Source organism: Pieris napi, chromosome 11 (genome assembly GCF_905475465.1).
Source record: "Pieris napi chromosome 11, ilPieNapi1.2, whole genome shotgun sequence".
Taxonomy (NCBI): Eukaryota; Metazoa; Arthropoda; class Insecta; order Lepidoptera; family Pieridae; genus Pieris; species Pieris napi.
Genome location: NC_062244.1, coordinates 935,259 through 947,774, shown reverse-complemented (window position 1 = coordinate 947,774; position 12,516 = coordinate 935,259). Strand labels below are relative to the sequence as shown.

Sequence of the window (12,516 nt, the reverse complement as noted above, 5' to 3'; positions counted from 1 at the left end):
TGTATATGGTTTGTAGAATTGGGAGTGGGTGTTAATGTTCAATTCTACAATAATAAAATATTTTTGTAAGGCAACACTGTTTTGGTTAAGATGAAGGTTTGAGTTTGTTCAGTACTTTTATTGTGTGCTCTCGCCAATATATCACTAACTTTGTGCTTTTGTGATAATAAACATTTTCTTTATTTTGAATGCTGCTTAATTATTTAACCCTAATTTAATATTATAATATATTTATTAACACACAAATATATTAATATGATTACTATGTAGGTTAATAGTATTTACTATATTCTTAACAACAACATAGTAGTAATAAAAATAATTAAACACTAATAAATAGAAAACTAAAACAAATTTAATAAGCTTGGTCCCTGTGGCAGTGTTTTTAATGCCGGTACCATATCTTCGCTGTATTGAGATACTTATTTGTTACGAAGAAAGCAACAGCTCTGGGATCACCGGTACTATCAACCAGCCAACTTAAATCTTTAATTAGAGCATGTGCACATGAACCCCGCGGCCAGAGTCTCTACTCCAAAGGGAACAAAATCAACGTTGGAGGAAAGACTTACATTTTTGCCGTCTATTATTTTTAGCCTCCGCTGCCGCGCCAGCTCATGGGTTTGTTCAAAGGACGTAAGACGGGCCTATAGTGTCCACATAAGTAGGATTCCATACCAAAGACATCCCATCCGGGCGTATGCCATCGTCCCTAGTGACGGCTGTTATCTTCAAAATTGCTAGAATATTGACAGAGACAAAAGAGTGCCCTATGATGTCCTTGAGCGCGGCGCTACTTCAATGCCACTTATAGAGAGTACATATGGGCAGACTGCTAGCAGATGAGAGAAACCCTGAAAGAGCATCACTTGTTATAGGCGTACTCCTAATCCGCCAAAACGAAGTCGAAAAAGTCAAAAGTCATTTATTCATATAGGTAACACAATGTACACTTATGAACGTCAAAAACGAAATATACATTAAATACTTCTGATTTTACATTTACTGCCAGTTCTCAAATCAAGGACGTAGAACGGAAGAAAATAATTAATTTTTTATTTGATATTTTATAGTAAAATGTGTTTAATATTGAGTTTTGGAAATGTGTTTAATACGAATTCTGACTAAGTGGTTTGGACCATGTCAGCAGCCTCGCTACTATTCATTACTTAAACCTAAACGTCATCCAACGACGAAAACGTGGATTTACGTGGTACTAAAACGTAATATTTCAGTATTTGTATTTACATACACAATTATACTGTTAAAGGGAAATTCGTCTGCTAAGAGTTGCCGTCGAGTTTGGACAATGTAATAAATTTGGGGTTTTGTTAAAAAAGTTTAATTTAAATTTGTAGATCTCGTATAAACGTCCATTTTGTTGACGTAAATGCATCGTAATCGGTATCTAAGAAGGTGACTGATAATAATACACCACCGTACAAACATTTTGAATTTTGATACAACGGTGTGTCCTTGAAATGGGTAGATTATAAACGAATTTGGCAATTTTATGTCATTATATTTTACGCAATATTAGTAGCGTTGAAAATATTGTAAATTCTAGTCTATTGTATCTACAAATATATTTTAGTATCTCAACAAAGTGTAGATTCTGTGCGGTAAGACAACCGATCGGTTTAAAGCAGTGATATTTTTGTTGACAACATTTAATGATAGTTCGTCAGTAATCTTGTATGAAAAAAATTCACTCTAATTTTGTTGAAGTGTAGCAAATACGAATTAGATAAGTTGGCTGTCGCGCCGGTACGCTTTACGCATAACTGGCGTTTTGTTTTCTTTTAAAATACACAAATATAAATTAATTGTTACGTGGAAAAACATTGTTATCTAACATAATTTTTAATTCACGTTTTCTCTATATAGGTACGTAGACCTTTTTGATATTTTAATGAATGTATAATTCGTAACTTTGTAATGTTTAAATTGAATTAATTCGTGTCCGCTATTGTATCTTTTTACATTGTAACATTATTGATAAAGATTTATTGATTGTTTAAGTAGTGCAGTCTCTCGAGTTTGGTGATAAGTGTTGTTTGACATTTTAGTGATTTAGGTATTTTAATTTAACACAGAAGTATAACAACACAAAAATATTGTTTTTTTTAGAATAAATATGGGACTTAAGGAATTCCCAATTCAGGAGGCGTATGAAAAGGGAATTGTGTCGCCCCAAGATGTGGAAAAGCTTCGTCAGTGGTTGAAAACCCAGCCCCATTTGCCGGAAAAACATATTACAGGTTAAACTGCAGTATATCTGTTATGTGGGTCATATTGTAGCTCCATAGGATTATTATTATTAATTATTTTAAAAACTGAATCTACTTATAAACGGCATTACAGAAAAACCTTTCAAGTATAACTCAGTCTTAACAGGTCTTTCAGAAATATATCTTAATAATAATAATTCTTCATTTCTTCCATATAACATTTGAAACAAACAGTACGATTTCAATTAAGAAGGTATTGGGAGACTGGTTTCCAAGCTAGGTAAGAACCTGTGATATGGATAACCAGGCTTCCATTCCACAGCAAAGTCATACTGAGTCATAACAAAAAAAGTACATATACAGGGTGGTCAAAATGTCGTGGATCAAACGCAAATAGGCCATAGATGAGGTCATCAGCTGCAAAAAATTGTTCTACGGGAGGTCTCTAAGCTCAACCCCTGCAGAGTTATGATTTATTTTGCGTTTAACAAGAAAATTCACTGTTTTTTACTAATTCTTATTAAAATTCGAAAAAATCTACATTCTGTATCTTTTTATAATATCCATTTAAATATCCATCGAGTTAAGTAAATAATGTAATAAATTCGCCTAAAAATATATTTATATAATCTCATTCGGTAATATTCTAATTATGAAATGAAATACAGAGCTTTATTGGCATATTTTATTTACTTAGATACTTCATTAAGAAAATTAAATTAAAGCATTATTCTCCTAACAAAAAAATGTTTTTTTAGGAGTTTATTTAATTTAAGTACACATAATCTGTGGTGAGCGCGTTCCGAGCTAATAGACCAATAACAGACTTTTTCCATTTTGGCGCTATTTCGTACATACGAATTTGAGTAATATTTTGTTGGATAAAACTTAAGTAGCAAAAATGTCAAGCAACACCGACGATACCGATGAATATTGACATTCTAGAAACAGCTACGAAACTGACCAATAGTGTTTTGTCAGAATAATCAAGAAAACCGTACTTACGACAAATGTTACCAAGACTTTATGACTTGGAAACCATGAGATTAAATAAAGTAGTGTATGCAACTGCATATAATTAGGTATTAAAACACTCGTGTAATCTTACGACACTCATGTTTTAATACCCTCTATTATATGACAGTTGCATTAAATTACTATTAAATTTCAATCAAAGACAACAGTATCGATGTGTCAATACGTGTACAATGGGTCCACGCAGCTAGCTGTAAAAATTTAATTCTATTCTTGGCGTAACAAAATATGTCCAGTTAAATAAGTTACAGTTAAAACAGTGGAGCAGGTGCATTATCATATTAAATAATTTTCTTTTATAGACCTGGACATAATATTAGCGTACCACAGTTGTAACAGAAGTATCGAGGTAGCGAAGCAGCTTATGGATCTCAACTATTCGCTAAGGACCCTCTTCACAGCTTACTTTCAAGAAAGATCTTTTGAAGCTACAATTAAAAGGACATTTAGGAACACGTATGAGTTTTTTTATAAATGTTTACTTAAGAGAGCATGATGATGTTTTTGTTCGACACATCTGCTTACGTAATAGTTAAGAACTCTCATCTCGTAACCGCCTGCTCATTTGCCCTATTTTCTTGTTTAAAAATTAATAAATCAGTGGCGCTACAACCTTTTTATCTGATTTCTGTATCTGTTTCATGATCATTTGTCAATCTTATAGGCAGGTGATCAGTTTCATTCGACTTTATGGGTCTAAGGCAAGCCGGTTTCCTCACGATGTTTTCCTTCACGACCTCGGGGATGAGAGTCGCCCACTGAAGCCACTACACGCATACTTGCCTATTAGATTGCAATAGGATTGGCATAGACCTAAAAAGGTTGCAGCGCCTCTGATTTATTGATTTTTTATATAATATGGTATATCCTGAAATGGTTATATTTAGATTAAAGATATCTATAGTAATTGTCATTCATTTAAGGGTTTAGAGCGGTCAAAGTTTCTGGACCAACAAGCAGTGGCGTAACTATACCATCTGGGGCCCGTGGCAAATTCTTTTGATGGGGCTCTATCAGTGAAAAACCGATACGTTGACGCTCAGTTTAATTGTAATAAACTACGAGATTTTCGCGTACTCAATTACACGTTGTATATGTCCCATGACCACGGCCATAGGCCTCCTCTCTTAGGCAAGAGGGAATGGTCTGTAGTCCCCACGCTAGCTCAATACGTATTGGAGACTTCACATTCATCCATAGAACATAATATCTCTTGGGTCGGGGGCCCGTGGCATTTTGCCAGCCCTGCCACCCTATTGTTACGCCACTGCAAACAAGACCAGAGCCTTGACAAAATGAATAATGCTAAAGGAATTTGTAGTACCATACAAAAAGACATTATACGCTTTATCTGGTGACCATTTTCATGCTCATTGGAGTCAGTCTCGCCTTTCGAAAAGGGAGTTTGATTTAAGCCCCAGAGCCGTTACTCTATAACTTCCCGACGTTCCATGCAAGGTCGTTCTCTCAGTATACTCTGATGTCGGCAACCTTGGAATCTAGTGGCACAATATAGCTGATAGCTGTCGTTATCGTTTTTGGAAGTTACAGGCCCGAGACACATTTTTGGTAGTTTCATCCAAGTGTAAATTTTACGACCACGACAATTGCTCAAGACGTTTATTTTTATCTTTTTAAGATTATTTGTTCCTCTGCCCGAGCGAACAAAAGACGGTAGCCTGGTTATTTATTGCCACCTTGTAAACGGTGATCCAAATGAATTTGATGTTGCACATAATATCAAGTAAGTGACATTATGGTACTTTATTCACAAAATACAAATTCACATTCATTTCTTAAAATAAGCAAAAAAAATATTGTCATTTTCTCAATATATTTTTTAATTTTAAAGTGAAGGTCCTTATTTAAAATATTCGGGATATTTCGCGCTTAAATTAAATAGTTATAGTATTGTCTTTTATTAACATAACCTTTAGACATTTAAAGAAAACACTTTTTAACCGGATTAAAAATTTATAGAAATTTATAATAATACATAACTCTAATCCGGTTAAAGAGTGTTTTCTTTAAATAGTTATGTGATATTGGAATTAAAAACAATAAATATGTACTGCCCTGCGATTCTGTAACTCACTTTTCGAACTCACGCAGCGGTTTTCGCATCGGCGGTCGCTCTCAAATCAGTCGTGAAGCAGTCATTTTATGATTTGGCATTCTGAATTTTATTGTTTATCAGAATGCCAAATATATACACTATAATTTCACACATTTTGTCACTGTAGCGGGTGAAGTCATAAATTTTGCTAGCTTTAGAGCTCTTGTTAACGACAACGGACAACGGCCCGATTTTTATAACGGGCGACGGGCCGACGCGCAGTGTTCAAGTAAGTTGAGTGTATGTTTGTTAACGCGACGGGCTCATACCCGTTGCAACGTGTCTCAACGGATGCGCGCACGTTGCCCCTCGGCGCGACGGCGGACTGTCCGATGCAGTGAACTACGGCATTTCATAGAAGTGTGTTGACGACGACGGATGTGCGCACGTTTATATTTCTATCTACCTACCCTCTGCTGCTCATTGTGAATATGGAGTTTACCATTAATATGGATTTATTAATTAGCCTTGTTCAGAATGATCCATAAGACTCTCTTTCTAATAAAATTGGATGAACCCACAGCTTCTTCCTTTTATTTTGTAGCTGGGTCATTCTTCTTTTTAACCTACAATAAGTTGTCTCCACTAATCAGTGAGAAAATAAACAAGGAAATTACTATTATTTTTTTCTTAATTGTATTTCAACATGCACTGTACTATATGCATAATGGCTATGCACGATCAAATAACAAATATATTGAATAATTTAATTGTAAAAGTACGTGACAAAGTAGTAAATCCGCGTGACAGAAGTGTATCTCATACAAATTCCCTGTGTCTCCCGCTACCTCAGCTTGCGTTTAATCCATAATATTACGAAAAAATTATATGATGACACAAAACATAAAAATATCTTATAACTCCTAAATATATTACCTATCATGCAATAGCAACCATTATTTTTTATCACTTTTAATAAAATATTTAAAAAATATCAAATACTTGTCTCCTACTGCCTGGTGTTTTATTTTGTAAATTCTGTCACGTGGGTTGTCCTTCGAAATACGGGTTTGTGCCGCTCGTCTTTGTGGCCTGCGATTGAAAGTTTAGACCTCCTTCCCCCCCTTGGTACACTTTCCCCTCTGAGATCAAAAGTCAGTGCGTCAATCGCTCGAAAGCTGTGACAGAAGGTGTGTGTTTTGATTCGGCTACCGCTTCGTCACGTGAGTAATAGATTCAAAATATAATTATTATTGTTACTTTTTGTTGTCTACTCTTACGTTATAGGAAATATTTTGTTGTCAATGAGTAAATTATAAATTCTATGTCAGCTTTTTAATGTTATCGACTTAGCAACAAGTTTTTACCCCTATGTCACATGTCAACTCTGTCACACTTTTACCTAATGGCAAACAATTTTTTCGAAGATTATGGGTTTCGCCAAATATCCTGGAACTTCTTTAAATCACGGCATGGAAAAGGAGCTTCTGATGGTTGGAGGGACAATGAAACGCCAAGATAATGCCATAGGAGGTAGAGGAAACTATATTGCAGATGTTCCAATTCTTATCCACTTTCAAGATGCCAACAAATTTAAACGGTTCATTTTGACAGACGAAGACTTGGAAAAGGTTGCAACAACGACTCCAAATAATATTGTGCCCCTGAAAGGAACAAAGCAAGTCCACCAAATGTTCACGGAAACTCGTCTTAAACCATAGGGTATTTAGTTGTTGCTGTGAACAATTCTGTTCGTACGACGTTGTTGTCTTATTCAAAAACACTCTCTCAACAACAGCCTCTGCCTATATATCCTGCCTCTGTATATACTGTGGGCGTGTTCTTATCTAACGAAAAAGAAGACGATATAATTTATGATGTGGAAGATTTCATGCTCACTGATATTATGAACACAATTAAAATGCCCCGAAAAAGATTTTACGATATTATGTATACATAATCCAGCCCAGATGAATCAACCAATGAAGATCAGCCTTTCGCCACGCAAGATCCAACTGATCAAACTGCTGTCTGTGGTACTTCTTACCAAACACTCCAGGCTCCGAAAGTTAATAAAAAGGGAAGAGACAATATTTCTAGTTCGAAGAGCTACTATCAATATTCGAAAAATAAGACTTTCTATCAATGGCTTAATTATTATTTTGTTTTATGTTTTCGGAAACGTTAATTTGATGTCAAGCTATACTAGACTTTAATTACTTAAAACGAATGAGTAGTCATTTAATTTACTAAAATATGAATCTCTTATTCTAAAGGTTCTCAAATGTGATTTCAATAATTATCTAAGTTCGATCTCATGTTATTTTATATGACAATGATGAAGACTGAAAAGATGTATAACAAAATAAATTATTTTAGAAAAATAAACCTGTTTTATACCAAAACGCAGCCTGGTATCCCCTAGAATATCAAACTCCGTCACGATGTTGTCTCCTGATAGGAAAATTATTTTTGTCTTTTATATATTTTGTTATGACTAGTGCAACATTTAAAATTTATATTTATATTATTTGATTATATTGCTATCTGTGATATTGGTATTTATTTTTAAATGATAGTAAAAATTGATTTATAGCAAAAAATACATGTATATTAGCAGAAAATGTGACGGAGTGGTATTAGGTCACGAATAAAACATATTTTATGAAAATAAATGTATTATATTAATATGTTTTCTAAAAGCTCATTTAGTTAATTAATGTATTACAAAAGTACAAGTTATTTGACAAAGAGTATTCGATAGAATAAAATAAAAGATTTCGTGCCGAAATAGTAAATTTTTTTGTCGAATTTTTCTTTCAGGCCTAGAAAATCGTACAAAAATCTGTAAACATCTCGGCAAACCACTTTTTCCAATAGAATAGAAAATCTGCTATCAGAATATATATATAAACTGACAAGAAAGCTTTATATTTTTATTTTAAAAATTGAGCTAAAGCTTTATCAAATTGTAGGTTTAAAAGAAGAACGACCCAGCTGCTGTTTTTTGTATAAATAGTAGGCTAGAATAAGCTTTTTCTTTGCAGTGGACATATCAAATTTAATAGACCTGATATCGACAACAACGGACACGTTCACGTTATATTTAGCGTATCGTGTACAAAGGTAACAGTTTTGCGTCGGCCCGTTACCCGTTGACAAAAACGTTCGTTAACAAGAGCTCTTAGGCTGCCTTAAGAGCTAAGCATAATCTATAGGAACGTTATTATTTTTTATTTGAGTTGAGAGAGAGAGAGATAAACTAATATCTTGAGCTACTGTTTTAAAATGTTTTTGTGTGTTGAATTCTTCATTTATCGAGGATGTCTTTTTATCTCGCCACAACAGAATTAACTTGGAACCTGATAATATTCCCTTAACATCTTTTTAATTACAAATGTTACAAAATTATCTTTTAATTAAGAATATAAGATAATAAAATACGATAAGGCTAAACAAATGTATTAGAGCAATTTGTGGAGCAAACTACCTTCATAATTGCACATAAATATTTTTTAGTCAACGGGAATGGACAACTGTCGAAGACATGGGGAGAAATTGGTTGTGCCAAAAATGAATCTGGAATTGTATAGGAAAAACACCTTTTGTATGGCAATCAAGGTTTATAATAATATACGAAAACTTTCAAAGCTATTCCTACTACTTAAAAATCGACTACTTTGAAAAAAAATTCTATTAATGATTATTTGCGTGAAACGTTATAATTAATATTCATTTGATAACGTAATAATATATTTTAATGTGATTGTGTAGTAATAAAATAATATAAGGATTTACTATAATGATACCAATAATGTAATTGTAGTTTCTATTCTACCTATTAAGACAAATTTGCACGGCATTCTGTATGGCAGAATATGCGAACTTTAGATTGAACCATATTCTTGCAAATGAATTATTATTAATACTGTCTTTCAAGAATTTATTTGCGTTTGGATACCAATAACTTGAAACTTTGTTCCAGAGCGTTTTTAATGAGTATCGACGTCTTGCAGTACGAGACCGGAACCTGGCCAGGTCTAGAAGTAGTAATTAATTTTGATGGATACACAATTGGACATATTGCCAAAATAGATCTGCGTAATGTCCAGCAGATATTATATTATGTACAGGTATTTGCTTGCTTATCTTTCTTTAAGTATACGATCTGTACCCTATTACTTTCAATAATAAAACCTATTGAAATTTGCGCCATCTATGATTGGTATTAACAAACTACTAATGTGGGATTTTTGACTTTTCGTTTGCAATTATTATTAAAACCTAAGATCGGCGATATTCAATTCTGCCAATTATTTATTTGTTGGAGGTACGCGGACAAATGCCTTACCAGAGTTTGACAAAGAACTTAAGTAGAAATCCTACACCGGCTCTTGTTGAATTTTTATACAAATTTTTGAAGCAGCCTGTTTATACTTACGTCTAAGACTTTGTCAAATTCTTGTATAAGCTACGGTATCAATACCAAAACGATACCTTTGTCATGTATAATTCGATGTTTTTAGTATCTCGTATATTTGTGTGGGAATTTTACTACTCAAACTCAAACTCAAACTCAAAATATCTTTATTCAAGTAGGTAACCAAGTACACTTTTGAATAGTCAAGTTAAATTAATCGTAAATTTACATTTACTACCAGTTCGCAAGTCAAGGGCGTAGAGCGGGTAAGAAGAACTGGCAAGAAACTTTCCGCCACTCTTTTTAATCGCCAAGTATTGTCATACAAATTGTTTGAACTGGAGCAATTCAATCCCAAGGATTAGGATCATTTAAGTAGTCCTCAAATTTATAAAAAGCTTTGTTGATTAATTACTGTAGATAGTATAAGGATTTCAAAGTCTTACGTAAGTGCTACTAGGTAACTTCCAATAATGGCAGCAATGCCAGTGGTTTTGTATACGAGTACGATTTACTTCCCTCAATATCCATTGTGCTTATGGCGCCATTTTGAGTTTGTGCGGCACAAATACTTATTGGTTCTCGTATGGTATGATTAGACTATGGTCTGATTTGAGAGACATCCTGAAAACCCTGAGAGGTATGTGGTTTGCCATCAAATTCTTGGCGATTAAAGGGAGTGAAAAGAGATTAATAGTCAGTTCTTTGCCACTGATTTGAGAACTGGGAGTAAATGTAAATTACGCAATAATTTTTGGCGTTTAAAGCATAAATGATATTTTGATATTATACATTTCAAGTGAACTATTATTTATAATTTCTTCCAGGAGGCAATACCTTTGAAGTTAAACAAAATGCATTTATTAAATACGCCGTCGTATTTTGACCGTTTGATAACTATAATGAAGCCGTTTTTTAAAAATGAAATGATAAATTTATTGGAGTTTTACACTGATGGTTTTAAAAATATTGGCAAGGTGCTACCTCTGGAAGCATTTCCCAAAGATGTTGGTGGAAATTACAAAACAGTCGTAGAGCTGAATGGTAAGCACTTTTGTAAAATGTATTAAAGTAAAGAATTTATTTCATAAACTAAGTGACTAGTACATACAAGTGGGCTTTATGACACTCAAAAATCTCACTATCCGACCATTAAATTTCATAGGAGCAATTTCCCATATTGCCGTAATATTTTGGCAGGCGTTTAATTAATTGCCTATTTCACTTTTAATCATACCAAAACAGTGCGTCACCATAAATTACAGACAATAGTCAAATGACAAGAACATATGTTACGGCTTCTTGGAATAAAACGACTATCTCGGCCTAAATCTCGTCACCTCTCTCTCGAAAGAACGCTATGACGTTGTTCATGTTACCTTTTATCCTCGATTTTTGTACTCCCCATTCGCAACTTATATTTGCTAAAGATTAGACCTATTCTTTTCTATATGGTATTTTTTCTGATAACAACATCCTAGACAACATTTACTGTCTTTTGTTTTTGTGAATACTACATTCAATTTAAGTTTTGTTAAGGAACTTGGTTTTGTTTTTACTCGAGTAGACTAAAGAGAATATAGCAACGTTACATTTTTTTTTTCTTCTGCGATTATTTGCAATAAAGAATAATACCAATTATAGATACAACAAGCACACGCATTTCAGAAGACAAATATTATATAATACAGATTATTAAATCTATTTTTGACAATTTTAAGTCATAATCTTAAGTGTATTTTAAGATAGATTCATAATCTTTTTCTTTGATTATAGAAGAGGTTTTCAAGAAACTAGAAGCAGCACAGACGTTTTTTGCAGAGGAAAATAAGAAACGTGTTGTGGAGTCACTGAGGCCTGGAAAAGTGAAGAGTTACGCAGATATTTTCGGAGGTGTTGAGGGTTCTTTTAGAAAGCTGGAAATTGATTAAAAATATTTGTTTAAATTATTTTTTATTTATCCGTGATGTGAATTTTGATGATATATTATCGACAGTTTTCAAGCAAGCACCGCCACGTGGAACTCTATACTATACTGTAGGGATACAGTAGTACCGAATCCGAAGTAATTGTTGTCCAAATTATTAATTGAAAGCGTTATAGAAAAATCTATTATTTTTTAGTTTAGCTCTACTTATAAACCATAAAATAAACTATTTTATATCATTTCATTTCATTTCATTTCATTTCATTAGCCTTAATTGCTGACACCCAGTACAATGTAATAACAATTATTTAAGTTACATAAAAAAACACTTAATTCTAACACATAAATAAAACTTAATCTAATACATCATATGACCCGTTTTTGGTAATCAGCGTGTCCTGTGACACGTAGGCCTCTTCCAGCTCTTTCCATTCTTTTCTGTTATTAGCTCTTCTTGTCCAAGTTGTGCCTCCTATTATCTTTATATCGTCTGCCCATCTCTTGCTCGGTCTTCCTCTTTTCATTTTATATCAATTGAATATAATTACATAATACGAATAATATTTTTCCATAACTGTTCGAAATTTCGAGACTAGATTTTTTTGGGAAGATGAAAATCTTATCATGAAGTCAAATAATGATTTTGTTTATATTATACTGTTTCATAAATCAGACACCGTGAAACGTTATCCATAATCACATAATCTGTATGCCTAATGATTATAATAACAATAAAAATATACAGGCTGTGAATACATACCTAATAATTCATATAATGTTTTTCAAATCACAATTTCTTTAATTTAATTCGTAAGATTTAGGATTACTGTCAATATGGTGTTCTCCA

General features: G+C 33.3%; 1 protein-coding gene across 1 annotated transcript; it reads left to right on the top strand.

The window, feature by feature from the left end:
* The first annotated feature begins 2,022 nt into the window (after nucleotides 1-2,022).
* On the top strand, nucleotides 2,023-11,688 carry LOC125054041 (alpha-tocopherol transfer protein-like). Its single transcript, XM_047655706.1, has 6 exons — nucleotides 2,023-2,261; nucleotides 3,569-3,722; nucleotides 4,906-5,010; nucleotides 9,308-9,455; nucleotides 10,570-10,786; nucleotides 11,519-11,688. Exons 1-6 carry the CDS (start codon nucleotides 2,138-2,140, stop codon nucleotides 11,671-11,673), a joined length of 903 nt encoding a protein of 300 aa, XP_047511662.1. The 5' UTR covers nucleotides 2,023-2,137; the 3' UTR covers nucleotides 11,674-11,688.
* Nucleotides 11,689-12,516: the final 828 nt, after the last annotated feature.

Excerpts from the sequence above, each read along its gene's own strand:
- LOC125054041 (XM_047655706.1), top strand. The coding sequence starts at position 2,138 with ATGGGACTTAAGGAATTCCCAATTCAGGAGGCGTATGAAAAGGGAATT. Across the intron at positions 5,011-9,307 it reads GATGTTGCACATAATATCAA|AGCGTTTTTAATGAGTATCG; the intron begins GTAAGTGACATT and ends ACTTTGTTCCAG. Across the intron at positions 9,456-10,569 it reads AGATATTATATTATGTACAG|GAGGCAATACCTTTGAAGTT; the intron begins GTATTTGCTTGC and ends AATTTCTTCCAG.